This window comes from Excalfactoria chinensis, chromosome 19 (genome assembly GCF_039878825.1).
Source record: "Excalfactoria chinensis isolate bCotChi1 chromosome 19, bCotChi1.hap2, whole genome shotgun sequence".
NCBI lineage: Eukaryota > Metazoa > Chordata > Aves > Galliformes > Phasianidae > Excalfactoria > Excalfactoria chinensis.
Genome location: NC_092843.1, coordinates 6,835,385 through 6,856,950, shown reverse-complemented (window position 1 = coordinate 6,856,950; position 21,566 = coordinate 6,835,385). Strand labels below are relative to the sequence as shown.

General features: G+C 39.5%; 1 protein-coding gene across 9 annotated transcripts in view; it reads left to right on the top strand.

Annotated features, from left to right (window-relative positions):
• BCAS3 (BCAS3 microtubule associated cell migration factor) overlaps positions 1-21,566 on the top strand; it is a 301,481-nt gene that overhangs the window by 4,684 nt on the left and 275,231 nt on the right. For all 9 annotated transcript variants that reach the window (XM_072353527.1, XM_072353531.1, XM_072353526.1 and 6 more), the window contains exons 4-7: positions 113-188; positions 2,281-2,387; positions 11,548-11,629; positions 17,812-17,884. In XM_072353527.1, the coding sequence (XP_072209628.1) occupies positions 113-188; positions 2,281-2,387; positions 11,548-11,629; positions 17,812-17,884 (338 nt within the window). The remainder of the gene's footprint in view (positions 1-112; positions 189-2,280; positions 2,388-11,547; positions 11,630-17,811; positions 17,885-21,566) is intronic.

The window sequence follows — 21,566 nt, the reverse complement described above, 5'->3', positions numbered from 1 at the left end:
ATAGGTATACCTATTCATTTATTGACTTCACAGTCTCTTCTGTGCTCTATACAGGGAGGAAAAAAAATGGGTGTTACATTTTCTTGTTTTGAGTCTTTTGCTTTTTGCCCAGGCCTACAGTGGTACTCCTCCAGCAGAAGAAAAGGAGAAGATCATTTGGGTCAGATTTGAGAACGCAGATTTGAATGGTAGGTTGCATTTCTCTCTTAGTATGTAAATGCTTTCGTTCAGTACCTTGAAAATGGAACCAATAGGCCCTGCTGCTGCATCTAAAGGCAAACTAGCTCTTGCTTAGGAAGAGAGGCAAATAATAAAAGATCCTACTCTTTTCCTTATGATAATTGAGGACAAAGCAGAGAACTGAATTTTTGACCGCTGGTTTTAAAGTCAGATTAACTGCAGATCTAACTGCAGATCCAGTCCAAGACCTGCATATATGTCCAGTGATGTGTGTAATTCATAGTAACCTAGGAAGGGTGAACGGTTAGGGAGAAAGATCAGGAGATTCTATGATGTCCTTCAGGTAAATGGACGCAAGGTCACAACATATTCTTGAAATGTAACTTACTGCTTGTAGTGTGTCTCAGTTGTCAGCTAAAGCTGCTGACTGGCAACTGCTCTCAGGCATCAAGAAAAAATGGTAATGGCCACAGGCTTTTGCTAAGAGCGTCAAGTAAAGTACATATCCAGATGACATATATTTCACCTCAACCCATCCCAGTTACCTTTTTCGAATGAGGAAGATCACTGACTGAGTGGGAAGTGGCTGAATGCTGCTGTCAAGTAACTTGCCCGAATGGACTAACCACTTTGCAGTTGCTTGCAGTGTAAAGTACAAGTGACTGCTGTAACTGGGGAACTAAGAGATCTGCATTCCTGTTCAGGCTTTTCTGGAGAGCGCAAGAGTTAGCTTTTCCAGAGAATTGCTGTTGTCTGCTGTATTGGTTGTTAATATACAGATGGTAACAAATGTACAGAAGAAATAAGCAAAGGAAAACTCACCAGTGGTGGTGCCTTGGCTGAAGAAGCTGGGGCAGTCCTCACTGGAGAGCAATCTCCAAGAGATGCTGCCTCAGTGGGAGTCAGCCCTTAAATGAGGTCTCAGAGGGGATGGAGTCGAGCTCCACCCCTTCCAGGAGCACAGCTACATCACTCTCACCTGTGCTCCCACAGCTGACCCCATACTTGCCTCAGCTGATTAATCAGAGGTTCAGGCTGTGATTACCAATCTCCCATACATCTGCCATCTTCTTTTTCTGTCTAGAGCTCTGTGATAAAGGCTTATTCTGGTCTGGTATGAAGTAGTAGCAGCTATAGCCACTATGGGGAGTTTTCAGACTCTCCTTGAGGTTAATAGGGAAGATTGTTATGTTTTCCAGCTGTTGAAATGGCACAGAGGCTGGCAGTTCATAAATTCATGGTTCTTAGAAAAGTCCTATCAAGTCATGCATGGTATTATGTCCAGCTTTAGGCTGTCAAAATTTGTTTCTTTGTGAGCTCCTTGTCCTCTTCTGTATATTTTTAAAAGTTCTTGGCCGTTCCCTCTTTAGGCTTTTTTCTACAGCAAATTGAAAATGCTTTACAATATTTTTCAGAATCCTGTATTTTGTCTGCACTTACCTTTATGCCACGTAATGTGTTTGGACCTGAACTTATCTTATTTCAACATCCTGAATGTTTTTCCTCTCTTTCTTTGATGCTTACATATTTGCAGGGATCTTTCATTCATCCGTGGAAATAGAGTTTTGCAGGGCCTTAGTCAAGAAAGGCTCAATTTTCTTGTTATTATGTTTTGAGGCACTTTTCTGCCTGTGGATTTCCTTCTTTTCAGAAGGTTGATGCAAAGAGTAGTTGTACGTTATTTAGGAAGAGCTTTGATCAGTTCGTATGTTTGTAGCAGTAGAATGTGCAAGTGTTAATTTTATTGGTCTTTTCTCCATTTTAAAGGTTTGCTGCATTATATTGATCACAGCAGTGAGTTCTAGAAGTTCTAGGTGTATTTCGTGATAACTCTTGTTTAATGAAGGATGTTGTTTTCCATTCTAATGTTTTCCATTCTAATGCTCTGTAACCTCTCTGTGAAACTTTAATGACTCTACTATGCTTGCCTAAAAGAATGCATCTCGGTGTTTCAGCATAAAAAATGTGATCCACATTGCTTTGCCTTTAATTACAAGAGCAGGAACATTCATTGGGGAAGCACTATCTAGTATAGCTGGTAATAACCATGGTTGGTCCCAACCTGTTAACCAGTGGCTTTGCTCTTCAAACCCAATTTAGATACATCAAGGAATATGGAGTTTCATGAAATACACAGCACTGGGAATGAACCACCATTACTGCTAATGATTGGATACAGTGATGGAATGCAAGTCTGGAGCATACCTGTAAGTACCAGCTAACTGCTCTTCTGTGGCAGAAGTGCTTTTGTTTGTAACGGAGTGCTACTACCTTAACATCTTAATTTTTCCTGTTGGAGTGGTTAGAGCCGGTGTTTACCATCAGTACTGTATGAAGTGCATTTCGTGTGCTTATGATAAGGTGCATACTGAGCACAGATCAAACTCTCAAATTCATGGACTTGTGGATCTGAGCATTTTTTATGTATAATTTTTTTTGGTAAGTTTTTAGAGTCTAATTGGGAGCAGCATCTGGCTTTGTGCAGCAGTTCATATCTTGGAAAGACAAATCTTTTTAACTTAGGGAAAGGAAAAAAGGGTGGAAAAAATATGAAGAGAATCTGTTTGTCCTGAGAATGCAAGTATGACAGCATTAAATGGTATTTTACAATCACAGTGTTTGTCATGTACGTGATTTGCAATTTTAATTTTATTAAAGTCTGTGTGTGCATATGGGTTTGATTTTATGCTGTCATACACACCCTGCAGGTTGTGTTTCAGAATGGTTTATGAGCACATGGTCTTAATTTGGGGAATTTCCCCCAAATTTCTTGAACTGTAGAATAAAGTTTAATACAGTAGGTCATAAAATTCTTAACTTAAAAAAAAGTATCGCTCATAACACCTTGTCCTTCAAAATAACGTAGTGAGGGTGGAGTTCTTTCTCTTCATAAAATGTGAGGCCTTTTTGAAATACATATATTTCTGTGTTTTGTAGTGCTTTGCTGTGTAAAAAAGGTTTGTATACCAGTAGCTTAGATGGTAAAACAGAAAATGCTCTTATTTTGTATACCAAAAAGTCTAGTTGAGTTTCTGAGGGTGTGGGAGAGCTGGCTTTTTTTATCGTTTTGCATGTTGTTTGCTGGAGCTGAGGACTGAAAAACTGCTGAGCTTTTGCATTTAAAGGAAGATTTAATAGAAAGAAGGGCCTAGTAAACCTTTAACAGCAGTAAAGAATAATTTAGGAACTTCTATCTGCTTGTGTGTCTCAAGAAATTGTGGCTAAATCTGACTTTCCTGGCTTTATTTTCGGATTTTGCCTTCTAGTAAAGTTAATTTGAATGCTAAAAATTGTTTTACAGTACAGAATTAGTTTTCTACAAAGTTCTGAGCACTGATCAGGTTTGTAATAATGTACAGATCATGAAACGGATTATTAAAATGGTTCAGAAACTTTGCTTTGTTCTTCCAAGTGTGTTACAGAAAGCAAACATTAGGTGTCAGTAAGATACTGAGCTAAGGGAGGAAACAGAACTTCAGCTGTACTCAGACTTACACTGCAAGTTGATCAATTAGTTAAAGGCAGTGGGTAGTCCCTAAGGTTTAAGCAAAAGAATTTGTGCAGAAGAACTTAGTTTGTGCTGCTGAAGTATTCTTGCCCACATGCAATGTTTGCTGACAGATGTATGGGATGCATTTTGTTGGCAATGGACTTGTTCTGGGCACTGTGTGATCAGAAGAGCTCTGGCAGACATAGGCAAGTTTTTGTTTTGTTGTGCCATTACTTTGTGGTTAGGTGAGAGTTCAGTCTGTCCCTCTTAAGTGACTTTCTGTGTCAAAATGGAAGCTTGTCTTTGTGAAAGTTATCTATATCAGTGCTCCTGAGAAATTCAACGTGAGATGGCATCTTACATGTATAAAGAAAGCAAGAGTGAAAGAAGCAGCATGTCTCATTTCATTGACACGTGAACAGATTGTGTTCAGTGTAACCTGTTCTGCATTAACTGCCTGCATTTGAGCTCTTACCCCATGGTTCACTGCAGTAAGCATGAAATAATTTGATGGATCTTACTAACAAATGAGGAGTTGAACTACTTCACGTTTATCCTGACTTATGTGGAATAAGTGTGCTCCCTGGCTCTGACAGGTAGGCAGCACGGGGTAACTTAACCATGTTTACCTGTGGGAAAGGTCTTTTTTTTTCTCTTGTATCTGAATAAGCCACAAGGGAGGCGACTGAATGCCTGATGTGACCTTTTGCAGGAGGGCTGCTGGTCAGTGTAGCCAGGTTGTATTTTCCTGGTGTTTAACTTCATAACTTCTACGTTTTGATAGTATTTCTTCTTTTAGGAAGAATAAAGAAACTGAAATTGCAAGAAACTTAGTGTAGTTCATTTTTTTACAGAGGCGTTTTTCATGGGTGGGGGGGAAGTCTGATGAAATGAAAGGAAATTGCAATGATGGAAATACTGTACCGTCCGTTTTACAGATGTGAGCTGCAGAGACAGCACGTTGCTTTGTCGGCCCTTATTTGTTTAACCTGTGAAACTGGGAAAGCACATCTGAGGGGGGAAGCGTCGTCCTGTGCAGTGCTGTGGTTTGTGTGTGCTGGTGGAATGCCAGTGCTGCAATGGATCTGCCGTTAGCAGCACGGACTTGGATGGCTTCTCAGGTTGATAGTCGTTGACATCAGTTTTTAAATATCTTCTCAGATCTTATCTTGTCTGATAAGCTTGGAGGTAACACAGCCTGTATTTATCCGTGTTTGTGTTTCTCCAGCTATTTCTTTCTTACTTAGTCCAAGGGAAAGAAAATCTGGCAGTTAAGTGACTGAATAGTTAGGGTGTATTTGACAGCACTTCTTTGTGTCCTTTGGTACTACACAAATGTATTTTTCTTCTCGATCGTGCCGAGTACTCAACTCGTTATTACACAACGTTATTCCAGTTATTAAGAATAAAATAGAATCTCCATAGTTTAAAAACGTTTCAGTCTGAAAAAGCAACAATTTGACATTTCTCTGAAAATCTGCTCAGTGAGGCTATTATCTGTAGCATTGTGCTATTTATTCGTACAATTGAACCTCTATTCAGCACTTAATAAAATAATGTGTTGCAGGCAGTCGGGTTTGTGTCTGAGTGATTATGAAGTGTTTATGACAGCTCCTAAGCTGACACTCGCCGTAATGGTGTTACATTGACTTCTGAACACCTCGCAGGCTGCCTCCAGGAGTGTGTGGCTCTTTGCAGTCTGAGTGCTTTCACATTAACATCTCCTTGGAGTAAGATCTTTGACTACAGAAGTGTTACTTGCAAATGGAAGATACCATTAGGGCTGCTTCAAAGGGCTGGAATAATGTTTGGACTGCTGGGTGCTGAAGTAACGGCTGGGGTTTTGAAGTGCAGCGTCTCAATCTGTATTGCATAAGAAGCGGAAGGTGTCCGTCCAAGGGACTTTTCTTTGATCTTTGTTTTGAAATGGGGGTGGGAAGGTTAAAAGTGCTCTTAAAATATGCCTCACTGAGTGGGGGGAAATCTGGGAATATACAAAAGTATGAGTAGAAGTTCCTATTTGATAATTGTGCCGTGTACTTTCTTGTTTTATTTGGACTTGTTTTTCCCTCGCTCCCAGTTTCATGTTTCAAATACAGTTGGAACTGGTTGTTGCCTAATGTGGTTTCCAAATATCTGTTCTAGATGTTCCTGCTCAGCGAAACTCATGTTGGCTGCCTTTGTGGCAGATAATTCTTTTTTTCATTGTATGCTGGAAGTTTCAGAAGTAGAAAATCAACTTAATGGTTCACATTACAATTGAAAAACAAAAACCCTCCTATGGAGCTCAGGTTGAGTAAAGTAGAAAATGCCAAAGGGAGCTCTTGATAATTATGACAGCTGTATGTATAGCAAGCTGTGAGAAATTAAGAAATGTTCTGTTTTTTACGCTCATTAAGTGACTGCAGACCTGATGGTGGATTTTTCATTCATGTCATAACCTGCACTTGTGGGAGAAGAAGAAAAAGCACATGCAAAGAACTTGAGAGTGCTGCAGAGAGCTGCCGAAAGAGCGATTCATGGAGCTGTCCTTGGGTGGAAGCTGAGATGAAGGCTCACGGATGCAGTTTGTACCCATGTCCTGCCTGTGCCCGATGCCATCTGTGCTATTTTTTGTGCAGAAATGAAGCCATTAAAAAGAAACAAGAACTATCTCCCAAATTAGAATTTCACAGGCAGCCTGCAGTCTGATTGTGCTAAAGCTCCCTGAAATGTATGACAAATAAAACGAGAATGTCGAGGACGTTGTAACCATTACTAAGCTTTCAGTGCTTTTTAAATTGAATTTGTATCGTCATGATTTTAAATGATAGATGCAGTTTGGTCACTTGAGAAGACTTGTGTAACACTCTGCACGTTGAAGTTCTCATAATTTATAGATAATCAGATGTTTTGAATGAGGAGGGTGATTGCTTTAATTCCTGAACTGAAATAAGAATTCTTTATTTTAGGTTGTTTCTCACTCAGCAAGATGACCAATAGGCCTCTATCCCAGCACGATCATGTCCAGAAGTATTTTGTAGTGGTTTTAGTCATTTCTTATTAGCATGTTATATCGCTGTGTTAAAGGTATATGCTTGGAATTTAAAACCACAGCAAAACAACAAACAAATTGGTGCTGATCTTCCCTTTGCCTTGTGACATCTTATTAATATACTATCAGTTTACTTTTCCACTGTTGCACGGTAGTTTAAGCATTGGGTTTCAAACTTTGCTTCTATTTGGTGTACGTTTGGCTTTTTTTACCATGTGAAAACCATTTTCTATGGTTGGAAACTGTTAGATATCCTTAGTGTGAACAAAACTATCTTTGTTCTTATTTATTTATTTATTTTTTCTTAATGGGTGCAAACTGGTGTGCTCCAAACAATACAGCTCTGTCATCAACCATTAAACAGTGCTCTGGATTTCTGGTAGGATGTGTTTTAAGCATTACTTCAAAATGTCCACGTGGAGGAGTGGGTTCATCTTGCTCTTCCAGTCTGTCCTGATTGGAAGTGAGCAATGGAGGCTGTACTGGGGGCCACATTTCTTTGCTTGCTGCCTCCCATGTAGGTCTGTGGCTTGTGGTCTGGTACTGGGTGCTGCAGAAGCTGAAGTGTGCTATTGGACCAGCTTGGAGCCGTCATCTCAGATCCACTCTTTCACAGAACAAGTACCTGATGCTGCTTTTATAGCATAATATTCAGTTCTTGAAACCTGTTTGGAAATATTCTTGGCTTGTGGAATGGGAAAGAAAAACTTTAAAGAGCTTTGAAAGCTGCCACAGGGACTCGCTACTTGGCTGGATGAAATCCAAAATGGCAGCCGCAGCCTACTTTCTTCACAGGTGCTTTTTGAAGAATTTAAAGCTCTGTTTTCAGTTTGTGAAGTCTATTTATATTTTGTCTATGATTATGAGACTGTGTGGCTCAAGGGTCTGGTAATGAGGGATGTGGAGCCTTTTACCTTAGACTTGCCAGCCCACATCTTGCCCAGTGTGGCAGTGACAAAGCTGTTGGCCATTCAGCATTGTTTAGCATATGTTGACTGTAGTTATTTGTCATGCTTTGATTCTTAGTGCAGTATGTGTCCCGCTTGAAGGTTGTTGAAGATGCTACTTTCAGCCAAGAGCGATACATGTGGCCTCAACAGCAGTAATTGTGTTCTATGTGCTATATAGAAGAAAAGGTGTCTTATATGAATGGTGTTAGCATTAACTGCAGTTAATTCTGAGTTGTGTTGGATTGCAAATAGAAGCTTCTTCAGGCAGTGTTTTTTAAGCAAATTAACTGCATGTCAAAGAAAACTGTGAACTTTGAAGCCTTTTACTGCATTTTTCAGTGTCCAGCAAAACAAAGAAACAACCGGGTACTAAACAGTTTGTGGCATGCAGTGAAGTCCAGTGACTTCTCTGGTTTTCTGTTCCTGCAGAACAGTTAAGGACATAAGATTAAAAAAGAAAACTGAAATCCTTGCAAAATCTGTTACTTTATGATAGATTCCCAAGAAAGGATTTTATGAACGGATCCGTGTTATGGTGTGATGTGCAGATTTCTTGTAGTCTCTTTTGCTGCCTTTCTGTACAAAGGAGATGTGGGGGGGTTGGGTGGCATCTTGAATTTTCATTGCTCGGTCTACAGTGGGGACTTACCTTAAAATATCCTCTTTTTTGGCACCCTGTATAACCTGCTGAGTATGTGAACTGTACTGATGACTCAGCCTGCCTGAACTTTAATTTATGCACAGTGTCCTCTTCCCTGGGGAAAGGCCCTGTGCAGCATGAGAGGAAAGGACACGTTGCATTGCAGCAACAGCGCAGAGGTGGGAGCTAAATACTTACAGCCTTTGTCACCAGCTGAGGCTTTGGTTGGTCTGTTCATTTTTAATCTCTGTTGTTCCTGCCAGTAGAAAATAGTGAAATAGTTATCTTTCAAGTAATGAATATTAATTACTAAAAAGTAAGAATTATATCCATGAAAAGAGCTGGCTCAAATTTTGGTATTATGTGTTAAGGTACTAAGAAACTTCATTTGTATTTATACATTTTCCGGCCTTTCTGTGAAAACCTCATCTTTAAGCTCTGCCAGGTCTTGGCATCCACAGGTTAAATAAACATGCTTTCTGGAGTTCAGTATATTTAAGAGGAGAAACTTGGTTAAGCAGGTTTGGCCTTCTCAGCGTATCTTACTTTTGGGACTGTAACTGTATTTGAAGTAGATTGGAGTTAGAGCCAATGTGCTGGCGTGCTTAGAAAGGAGGTGACTGAATTGGGTTAGATTATTTTATATGAATCACTCCTTCCATGCTTTTGTTATGCTAGTTCTTTTCCCTCTTGTTTTCATTCATAGCCATTGATGTGCGTACACATGTGAAACAGCATTTTCATGATTTTGGGGAAAAAACCTTTAATTGCCAATAATAATAGTTCCAAAGCCTTCTATTTTTCTTCTTCTCCATTTCCTCCTTTCTTGTTTCCTAATGCTCCTGTGTTCTGATGAACAGAAAACCTTTTCATCTCTCATTTTCTGCTTTGCTGTGCTCTACTTTTCTTTTTCCAAGTTGTCTTCTCTGGATGCAGAGGGTGCTCCCCTCACCCACATTTCAAACTCGTGATCTGTTAAAAATAATGAACAAGCTTTTAGTGAGTTGATTTCTGATCCTTATTTTCTATATCTGATCTAGAATCTGATCAGAAAGGTTCTCAGAGCAGAGCCTCCAGCTGTCCCAGAGGCAGAATTCAACCTGGTTTTGCAGAAGCTGGAGTGCTACAGGGTAGTATGTTGTTCAGGTACTGCTGCTGCTCATCAAGCACTTGATGATACCAACATCAACCTCATAAAAGAAGATCAGAATAGACAGACTAAGGGATTAGTTCTCTTATTGGTCACAGTTTTAAAATGGCTTTGTCCATCAAGAATAATTCTAATCATGTCACTGACACTAACTGACTGGTGTGGAGCTGATAGATGCATGTAACACCTGAACTGGCAAAGCAAGGTATTTCCTCAAGTATAGCTTACTGGGCTATACTGTGGTTTACTGTGTTTTCTTAGCCATTACAGAATGGTCAGCCATCTCTGATCAATGATGTTTTCATAATATTCTTAGGGAAGATGTGCTTGAGTGGGGTGATCTTCCTTCTGCCCCCATTATCTAAAGCAATGCTGGTAAATAAAGTCTTGGAGTTCAGCTTGGCAGTGAGCTGAAGGCCTGAGGCACTGTGCTTTGGGATTCTTGTCAAACAGTAGCAGTATTTTAACTTTTTGAGTGTGTGAGCTGAAGTGCAGAAAGAAATGGGAACAACTATGAAATGACATTTCAAAAAGCTGACTTGGATTTATAGTTCAGTAATGCCTAAGAACCTTGTTTCAAATTGTGTTCATTTCTGATATTCTAAGCTGCTTGCTTGGCAAAACTCTATGCCAACATGTTTGCTACATTCTTAGCCTCCTTCTGTCTGTTTTAAGTTGTTGCTTGTTTGGAAATGAGCTTCATTATGTTTGCCATTTTCCTCAAGTTTGACGTTCTGCATTGGATCCGTTACCAGGCAGTTACGAAAATGCATTCTGACTGACCACTTGGAGGAAGTCTGGAAATTTTTCTTAACTGCCTCTGATTTAATCTTTTCAAGATTGCCATTAGTGACAAACTAGATTAGTTTGATCCCTCTACTATTATGAAACATAATTTTCACACCTGGTGAATATGGAATACATGTATATATCAAATTCTCTGCATTTCTACTGCCAGTGTTTGCCACCCTTCATCACTGGCTGTTTAGTAGGGTTTGGTTTTTTGGTTTCTTTTTGTAGAAGCACACACTGTGCAGAACAAATGCTTGTCTTCCATACCTGTGTACCCCCTGAGGTTTTGGTAGTTGGAGCCATCAGTCAACTTCAAGTGTGGTTTCTTCTAAAACATGGAGGCATCAATAGCACATGGCGCTAGGATCTGGCTCACAAACAAGACCCATGTTTCTAGGGGCAGGCCAGCTTTGTTCCTCCAGAGTGTTATTGAAGGCTTCCAGGATATATTCACGTTTAGTGAAATAGTGGATGGTTGGTTAGAAAGACAATGTCTGCCTAGTTACCATATATATACTGTTAAATTTTGATTCAACTTGGTTGATTACAAATGGAAATTGCTCAGTGAGGAGGAAGAGACAATATGATCTCGTACCATCTCTGGTGTACCTCTTGTTCCTCTGATCTGAGCCTGCCCATATCTCCAAAGTTGCTGTTTCTCTAAAGCAAGTCCAAACAGCTAAGAAAGTTGGTTAAGTGAGTGTAATATGCTAGTATGGGTTTTGTTGTGCTAGATTAGAGGTGTTTACACAGATGTTATGGTGTTACTGAAGAAACAAATCACAAAGCTGGATTTGTCAGTTTTTCAAAGAAAATTGCACATTGGAAAGTGTGTTGGGTGGACATGTCATCATCCAGCCCCTCTGAGATATCACTCACTGGAGGGAGAAAAGAAATTTCGAAGTATTTCTGAACTAAACTTCTACCTCTGTGGTTTCTTCCCTTGAGAATCCTGTCTGTTTGCAGTATGTGTCCGTTACGTTCAGTGCTTATGCTCTAAGGGTTTTACCTGTTTGAATAAAACAGCAGCCACCCCAATTTAGATGCTGATTTCAGTACTCAGTAGCTTAGTGGGAATCCAGTTTAGTTTTCTACACTATGGTGGCTTCCTCACCATCATTTTTGTTCTCATTGTTTGAGTGCTGAATGTTTCAGATGGAAAAGCTGTCTGTATGGCAGTTTGATTTTGGGAGCTGACTATGGAAAAGAACAGTTTTTTTCTGGGGAAATGTATTTTGTGTGTGTGTGTGCATGTGTATTTTTATATACATAGATATATATTTTGCTTTGTAAATTCCCTATGTTTTGCAGATCAGTGGTGAAGCTCAGGAACTCTTCTCTGTCCGCCATGGTCCAGTTCGAGCTGCACGGATCTTACCAGCTCCACAGATCAGTAAGTATACTTTTAAATGGCTCATTAAAACATTGTGTTTAGTTATGTTATCTAATTTTTTGCTTGAGCAGGAGAATATACAAGACACTTTCATATAGGTTGTGCTTTGTAAAGAACACAATGTTGTTTCTAGGCGAGAGTTAAAGTTTATTGTGGGCTGAAGTTGTTTAAAGTAAAATAATTCATAAGCTTTTTGTGCCTTTTGAGTTGTTTGTAGGAGCACTGCATAATTTCTGTCGCCGTGATTATTTGCTGATGTTTGCCATTAAGTGATGGATGTCAGTGCCTCTTCCTTCTCAAAGGAGGAAAAAAGAGGTGTTGATGGGATTGAAGTAATCAAAGTACCTACAAGCTCTTTTTTTTTCCTGATAGCAAAATAGTGCTTTTTGATTTTCAGTCTAGTAAGTTATACTTTTCTCTCTCTAAATGACATATATTTGACAGTGATATTCGTTACATTAGAAAACTGTTCAAATTAGCTCCTATTAAATTAAATTAAACCTTTTAAAAACATGTTTTGGTCTCTTTTTACATGGCTTGGTTTAAATAAATCTTTGATTGAAAGTACATGAATGTATCACTGACCAGTATTTGGAATCAGATAAAAGTAAAGCTGTAATAAGAGGCCTCAGATAACTAACACATGAGCTTTAATGATTCAAAATAAAAGGAATTTGTAAAGGAGAAGCTGATTACCATCAGTAGGCTGAAGCGCTATTTTACTGTGAAGCTGTAAAAAGGGAATTATTGAAAGTGGGGCTCTTTGGGTGGATGGATTTGGCACGTTCCTAGAAACAGATCTTAGTTTGTGATAAGGAACTCATTCCCAGGTGTGAAAGGAAAGCTTATGGCTTAAACGTGGTGGCTTTACAGAAGCAGAACTTAATAGTTTGTCAACTATTCTGTTAAAATACTGTAGTCTTTTGATGTTCGATTCTCTGCTGCTTCGTGTGCTTCACAGCATAATGAAGCATTGTTTCATAAGAGCTATTTCATGCGGGCTTATTGCAAAGGAGACTGCCGATCTGATGTAACAGGTTACAGGTGCTTCTGTTGGCTGCAGCATGGGCAGTGCCTGGAGCTGGCCTTGCATGCTGCCAGCTCGGGTCCAGCAGTGTTGGGTGAGGCTCTGTGCCATGGTGGGTAGCTCAGTGGCTCCTGGGACTGCTGTGGCCTGATTGCAGCCCTGCAGTGCTTTGTCTGAGCTAACAAAGCAGGAGGTCTGACCCTGCTCTGCATTGCAGCACTGGTGTAACCTCAGTGTGGCTGGGCTGCAGCCTGGAGAAGATGTCCATAAAGAATTGAGAGCTTGCTGTAAATAACACTGGAAAACATAGGCACTTTCTCTTCTCTGAGGACCTGCTATATGTCACCCACAAAATTTGGGGTCAGGAATTGTGAGAGAATTTCTGTTTCTGATCCCCTGAGGTTCACCTTTGGGGTGACTAAAGCATAAGTAATCGGATGTAGCAGTTGCTATGTTCAGCATTTTCCATGATTCTACAGTAATGTGTTCAGGTGAGAGTCTCCAACCTCTTTCTTCCATCACACTGGTCACAGGTTGCCTGGTTTTGAGGCAGCAGGGACATGATGGCTGTTGAGAAAGGGCTTTTGTCATTTGTGCATATGAAGTCATGATAAAACAGTTTCAAAACTTTTCCAGCATTTTAAAATACATATTTTTTAACCTTTTTGTAATAGTGTTGCTTTCGAAAGTGAGTTAGTGAGTTAACTATGGTCTGCCATTTTGCTTTATTTAACCAAGCTCACTTTGAAACATCTTGGCCAACTACCTGCTTTATGCCCTGTGCTGTTCTGTTTATTAGGATAGACTTGTGTAGCTTGAAAGTCGATCAAGAAAATAGTGCTTCTTAGTGAGGGAAGTCCAAAGCCTAGTACTGGAATGGCAGTAAGTGTGGTAACTCATGGTTCAAGTGTACATGATGGCAGGTTTGTGTGTTCAAGTTCAGTCGTTGCCTGTAAGAGCCTATTTCTATGTCTCAGCATTATAAAAATAAATCCCTCCTGTGAACTGAACTAATTTGATGCCCTAATCTAGATTATGCCACTTCTAGAAAAGTTGATACTGTAGTCCTACATTTTGCAGTGAGTTGGTGGTTTGGTCGAGTCCTGCTTACGTATTTGATTTGGTTAAAATAAAATTTCAACCTCATAAGCTGACTCAACTTTATATGCAGGTAGACTTAAAAGAACTATAATAGTAAGGTTGCTTTCTAAGGGAGTGCAGATGTGAGTCTTATACATGTTCAGCCACTTGGGTGGCTTGGTGGTTTTAAGTCCTCGAAGGCCAAAATAATTGCATAGGATGTATGGTGGAGGAACTACTCCTACGAGTTGAACAAGGAGTAGCAATTTGTAGCTGGGTTTATGTTGGTGTAATTGGGTCATGCAGGTGTACATTCTAGTTTGGCTGTTTGCTAACTGTTGCATATATTGTTATGGTGTAATGAATGTTAATGTAGGTGGATTACAGAAATTACAGAACAGAGTTCTGAAGCAGAGGAAGTAACCCTTTTTATAGATGCCTTTGGGAAGAATTGCAGAGCACAGCATTGTGAAATACTGATTTCTCTGGAACTGTGTGGACTGACCCACACACTCCCATTTCAATTCTGGTCACATCGCATCGATGCTTCAGGCCAGCAGACCTGAAACCTTCACCACGTTACATGGCTGTGTCTTTTCATTTTTTCAAACAAGATTTGATCAAATAAAATCCTCCCATCTGTCTTCAATTCATCTGTGACTCTAGAAACTTTGATCTCTAACAAATGTTTCACAGTCTTTTATTTTTTTCACGCAGAGTGGACTTAGTTGTCCAAGAATAAAGCTGTTGTGTTTTGCAGAAGAAAAAACAAATTTTTATCAATGTGTGCAGCTCTGCCTCTTTGACCACAATCTTTGATGTTGATGCTGAGTTTGGAACTACTACAGTTTATTAGGCAATGGGTGCTGACATTCAGCTGGAGGGGGCTGTGGGGCAGTAATGTCAGGGGAGGAAGGAAGCAGATCTGCTGCTGCACGTATTGGGGAGGTGTGATGATACTTGAAGTATCCGGATGATGCTGGAAGTAGAGGGAGATACAGTGGTATAGTCTGGAACACAGGTCCTGAAGGAGCACCTGAAGGGCTGGGACAAGGACAGTAATCACAGCTGAATGGATTTTCCTTTCCTTCTGCTGAATGGAAGGAACAAAATAGGAAGCAAAAGCCATAGTTAGTGAAGGCTGTGTGGCTTCCTGCATTCCCAGGTACTGCTGATGTGGGACAGGACTGGAAACGCAGTTTTTAAGTAACAGAACTAAAAGGGTCTGATTGAACAGGAGATGCTCTGTGCTGTTGAATTCTCTCAATCACTGGAATCTCATACCAGAAATATATACTCCGTCATGCATGCATGCTAGTGCTGAATAGGTCAGAATTTGATTTTAGGTAGGAAATTTCTTGCTGAAGGGAACAAAGGTGCTCTTCAGAGTTCTTAATTGGCTTTTGAGCTCCTATGAAAATCAAGGGGGTTTCTTTTTATCTTCTCCGCACGCATCCTGTGGTTGTTATTGGCATTATTGAGGGGCTGGCTGCTTGCACTCCCATCACAAGTGCAGGACATAAGCTGCTTTGAGCTTACGTGTGGATACACTTTTGACTTTGTTAAGTTCTAAGTGTTGATCTGGATGAAATGACATCTATCTGCAGACACGGTTTGTTTTCAGCTTCGAGTACAGCAACTGAATGGAAAGTTTATTTTAAATAAAGCACAGAGAGATGATTTGTCTAAATGGAGCTGCAGATACGGCGGTGCCTGGTTAGCAGGCAAAATCCCAGTTTTCATTACTTTAATTGTGTGATTTGTCAGGATTTCCAGCTTTTTTTTTTTATAAATGCTGTAGTGTTATATGACAGAATTAAAAGGATTTGGAATAAAAGGAGTTTAAGAAAAAGACTTTGCAACAGGATTTCAATACTTTTTGTATTTGAGGGATTTAGCCAGCTGTTTTTCATTTCAATCATCCTGCTGCAGTGGGTTAAGCACAGTGTGGAGCAGGTGTGTACAGCGGCAGTGCATTGCACATGCAAACAAACACAATGTTACAAATAAAAATTAATCCGCCACAACTTGGAAGATTAAATTCCAGCCCTGAACTGGATGGGTTTGCTGACTCCATTAAGCGCCATGGAGAGCAGCACATGGTGCTTTCTGCAGTCTCACGAACAGAACCGCTATTAACCTGATTTAATGCCCTGCAGAGTCCTCAAAATAATGATCCTTTCCTGGAGTATTAATATTTACATTCCCAAAGTATACGGGTAAGGTAGAAAATGCATTTTTAAAAAATGAGGGCTTTGGTCATTGCAGACTGAAATGGGACCTTCCAGCACCTGTTGTGCCAAGTTTGCAAAGCTGCTCTGAGGGTATTAAAAAAGGTACTGCTGGTTTTGTGCTGCTCTTTGTTTCTCTGTGATCTCCACCACCTTTCTTTCCCTTCATCCCTCTTCCTTGTTATCTAACTTAGATCCAGACCACTAATAAATACAGGTTTGCCTGTCTAATATATCCCAGTGTTAGAAAAAGGAAAGAATAAAGAAAGTGTAGTTAAAAGCTTTGGGTGAACTCCTGGGTCTGCTTAAATCAATGTCAGTGCTCCCAGCAGTCAGCATTTCTCCATGAATGCTGGAGAGCAACGAGGTGAGCAGAAACAAGCGGAGTTGGGCCGGTCACGGTATCACAGTAAACAAATTGGTTGCCAGATTCTTAAGAAGACCGTATGTTTCATTTATCAATTCACAGGTCAGTACATGCAGTACAGGTATGACTCATGAAAGACCTTGAAATAATAGGAATAAAAGGAAAATACGTTTGGCTGTTTCAGGTTGCTTGTATAGCTATTGTTGGTGCTGAAATTATTGATGTGACACATTTAACTTTGTAAATACCCCGATGTGTAGGAGGGAAGCCTTCTCCTTGTGTAGATGAGAGTTCTGGACAGTTACAAATTAATTGCATGTACCTGAGTTATTAATAATTAACAGAGATTGTTATGTGAAAATGTATATTGTTAATTGTTGTGCCTTTCTGAATAATTGATTTGGTGCAGCTACACCAGTATCTGGGAGTTAGTTTGGATCACTAATAGTCTTTGTAGATCAAAAGGGTTGATGTATAATGAAGACAAAAGAAAACAGTCCACACCTACGGCTAGAGATACAGATAAAATATTTAAAAGGCTGAAAGAAATTGGAGGAAATTCACTGGTGGTGGTGTTGCTCTATTTCTATTTTTCAAGTTGGATGGAAATATACCCTGGAATTCAGTGAACTGTTGTTCCAAAGATCTGTTTTTCACTGTTTTATTTATGTTTCCTTATCAGTAAGATGAAGTTTTTAAAACTTCCATGGTGTAAGTGCAGCTGGGCAGCAGCTGCCCACCTCTGGTGCCAAACGTGCAGGCAGAGCTGTACCAGCTGTACCTGTGAGGCTCTGCTCCTCACCTTGGTTGTGCTGTCAGCTGGAGAGAGCAGCAGGCACAGCCTGGCTGTCACCAGCAGCTGCAGGTTGCCTGCTCAGAAGCTGAAGTCACTTGGTGCCATGACTGTTCTGAATTCAATCCTGTACTTTCTGAGACGTGTGGTGTGGGGTGTCAGCATGGCCATGCTTTGGGCAGACACCAGCAGCCTGCCTTGTAACACAGAAACGTGATGGTGTCTGCTCTTCCACTGCATACTTATGGTTAACTCTCCTATATTCCACTTACACCTCGGCAGACGGGAAACCAGTGTGGGAAACCCATGCAGAGCTGGTGACAGTCTCCTTTCAGACAACTTCTGCTAAACAATGAATAGTTAGCAGATGTTACTTGTCATATTGTACAGTTACAGAATTCTTTACCCCAACTGGAAGAGAATAACTCTGAAATCCTGGCCACATTGTGCTACTTGTTTTGTTTCTCATTACTGTCTTCTCCAAGAACAGCTCTCCCACTGTTCATTACTCTGCCTGTTATTTGTATTCCTATCACTAATCTTGCACAGGCTGTTGAGTTTTGCATTATATATTAAATATTCTCCAGTATATTGCCTCCCATCCCCTTTGCACAGGTACTTTGAAAGGTGGCACAAATGATGTATAGTGACTTGCTTTTCCTTTTTTGCTTTCTCTTTCATTAGGTGCTCAGAAATGTGACAATTTTTCGGAGAAGCGGCCTCTCCTTGGTGTGTGCAAAAGCATTGGGTCTTCGGGGTAAGGATGTTTCTTGTGAATAAGTTCGTATGTAGATTGTAATGTCACCTGAAAATATAGAGGTAAATGATTACATCTTATCGCTCTGCTCTGTTTTCGCTCACAGAATAGCACTGCAAATTGCTTTTAAAGGTTGTTTGTTTTTTTTTTTCCAGCGTGTCAGCACACGTTTGTATGTGACTTTGGCTGTATAAAAAGAGTGAAAAAAATGAAGGTTCTTGATATAAAGTAGACAAAAAGCTATAAAATTTTGTTCTCAAGTAGTCATATGTTTATGATCAGCCTTTTCTGATAATAATCCTGAAGAATTATTATTCATAAGTGTCTGAAGCAACCATTGCATCTTGAAAAGCAATTGCAAGATGCTTTCAAGCAGTGATTATATTCTGGGTGAATTACGTGCACCAACCAATCTCAGGGTTACAGTCATTCACTGCTTGTTATCAAAATATGTGTTAAATCGACTTCGAGTGAGTAAATTAACAGTATTGTTTGCGCTCTGGACAGTACTGTTGCATCATTCACCATATTTCTGTATGTCTTGAGATAGTTCATGTCTCTGTTAGATACATCGTTCAGACAATGCTAAGGATCTACACCTGCGCCTAGTGGAAAATATTTGCTTTTCAAGGGTAATCCTCTACACTAAGACTAAACAGTAGAAGTAAATCTTACAACAGTAAGAATTCTGCACCGTGCTTTTTTTTCAGTAAAGAATTTAATCACTCTTGGTGTGAAGGATGACAGTCAGGTCTCTACATTTCCCAAGGACACTTCCCTGTGTCTTCTCACTCTTTTTGGCTAGAGTATTAGTATTACCCATGTGGGTTACAGAGATGCAGTTTCTATGAACAACACTGTTCATGGTGCCTTTTTGTCCCCTGAACTGTCTGTAGTCTTGTGAATAACTTTTCTACATAAAAGTGCTTATAACCAAGTGTTGCAATGCAAAATCTTTCACGCTGATGCATTTAAACCACATTGTCCTTGCTGTAAGGTGAATGAGATTGGACATAACTATAGCAGTGAGTCAGTGTCTCTACAAAATGTACTTAAAAAAAACAAACAAATACATTTCAATAAGCACAGCCCCTGTTTTGGTGTGGAGAGTCCTGTCCTGGACACCAGATTGTCATTTTTCTTTAGGCAAGGAAAATATCACCTGTCCTATTTCCCAGAGTCCTCTGGCTCATTTCCCTCTGGATTTCACCTGAGATACTGTCAATACCATCTAAATTGTCTTTTCTGTGGCAGTCATTTATACAGAGTATGTTTTTTGTAGCTCTTTTAGGAAGTGTTTTGGAATTGTTAATTTTATGGATGAATGTTGAAGACTAAATGTGTTTAACACCTGACTTAGGATAAAATCTTAGGAGATTATAAACTAATTGCAGTTGAGCAATTTCTGTACGTTTCTGCCTTAAGAAACCGTGTGTTTTGAAGAGCAATTAAATGTATGTATATGCAGTACTATGTGACAGATGAGCAATCATACTTAAAAGAATTGACATCTTTTGTGATTTTAGAGCATCATGTGCATCTATTAAAATGCATTAAATGTTATGAGAAATTTAAAGATCTGCATCTATTAAAATTACATCAGGAAGTTTCAAGTGTTTAAGATGTTAAACCATTAAAGTAATATGAATTTAATAGGACGTAGTGCAGTGGATCTAGATATAAACTATCTTTTCATAATGGCATTTAATAGTATTTTATCTTTTAGGGCTATATCAATGAGCTACTGACACGTTTGAGTTAGGAGCTGGGATTTCCTGGTTCTGACCACTACTCTGCATTAGTGGTTGCTGTCAGGAAATTCTTCTCTTTTCCTTTAGCTGTAAAGTAGCTTAACTACTATGAGGAAAATAGGATAAAAAGGTATTTTTTAATGGTGAACGTTAATCAGTCTGAAATACAAAGAATTTTCAAGTTGTAATTAATAATAGCTTCAAAAACATCACCAGTGTTAAATAACTTCACTACTTTCTCTTATGTACCATATACTTTATTGAAAAGGGACGTAATGAATAATGCTATTCGAGATACAATGCTGGGACTACTTTCCTTTGTGATGAAGTAGAGGTGGGTACATAAATTTTATGCAAAACAATCTTTGCCTAAAGTCAGCAAACTTATTTTTCAATCTTGACTTTTTTTTTTGCTGTCACACAATGGAAGATCCCTTTGGTGACTTATTAGACTTCTGGCCTGCTACATTTCGGAATTGAACAGACCTTAGCAGACCTCTCAGCTCTTGCAGTGAAGTGGTAATTTGTTAACATCCCCTGCAGAGCCTTGTGTTATGTGTGGAAGGGCTTAAATTATTTGGGAATGCAGGAAGAAAAAAGAGAGTAAAAACACTGTGAAATGCATCTTTTCTGTTATAAATTTCTTTGAACTGAACTGATAAAGCTGTTTATGATGCTAAACTGAAGAATAGCTGCTACACTGAAATTAATTTCTGGCACCTGCTTTTTGTCCGAGTGCTGTAGTTGTGCCACTAATCTCAATCTTCGTATTCCTGATGACAGATATTCTATCAGGGAAGTAAAATTCTGTGTTTTCTATTCTTTTGCCTCATATCTAAGTTTCTGACTAGCTTTCAGTGCGTACGTTTTTGTATTTTAGAAGTCAGATTTTCCATCTAGTAAAATGACTGAAATGTCCAGCATGATTTCACTATATAATCTTTTTGAAATGAATTTTCTCAACCCCCCAGAAGGATGCAGCCTTGACACATAAATGGGAAACAGATTGTGTTTTTTGGCCAGTGCGGTATGCTGGTTTAGATGTTGGTTCAGTCAACTTCAGTCTTAGATTACAAGATTTGCAAATTAAGGGAAAACCAAAAAGGAAGGAACATCTGCATAAATTTTGTCTTAGTCCAGCCATGCTTATTTTGTTCTTGCTGATAGGATCAAGGCCGGTCGAGGCCTAACCAGCAGATCAATAGACTTCCTAACCTTATGCTTATGGAGAGTGGAAGACTTCAGTAACCTGACTGAAATCAGCCAGCCTGTATAACACATGCTAGGCTTTTAGTACATGTTTGTAGAAAGACATACTAATTTAATGGCTTTGAGTGAGAGAAAATTTTGAATGACATGAAGAATTGGATGAAGGTCATTTAAGGGCATGAGAAGCAAGAGATAATCTTTTTTAATCATGGGAGGGGAAAGGAAATAAGGGCACGTCAAAGAAGGAGGAGTAGGTCTGAGCAAACAAAGTGTGTAACTTTGGGTAGCCAGCATTTTTTTTTTTTGCCCTGCTGATCAGTTTACAAGGCAAATCAATTGGCAGCAGGTTTTCAGGAAACGTACTTTATTGATGTGGCTACTGTAGATTAAAACCTCCTAACCTTAACGCACATTTACCTTGGGAACATTTTATGGGAGCGTTAAAGTTTAGGGAGAAAGCAACTTTACATGGGTAAGATTAGAAATGATGCAATTAAAGCATTAATGTTTTCTCAACTTCATGTTTTAAAATCACAGCCCAGTTCCTTTTCTGGAGCACTAACCCGTTAATGCTGAAAGCCGGCATCCAGTTTGAAGTGTCTGTGGCTTTCAGTGTTTAAAATTAGCTAGCTGCGAATTGATTTGTCAGACACAAAGGGTGAAGCTTTCTGGAAGGATCACCCAAGAGAAGGAAATGGGCAATGATGAATGAAGTTCTTGTT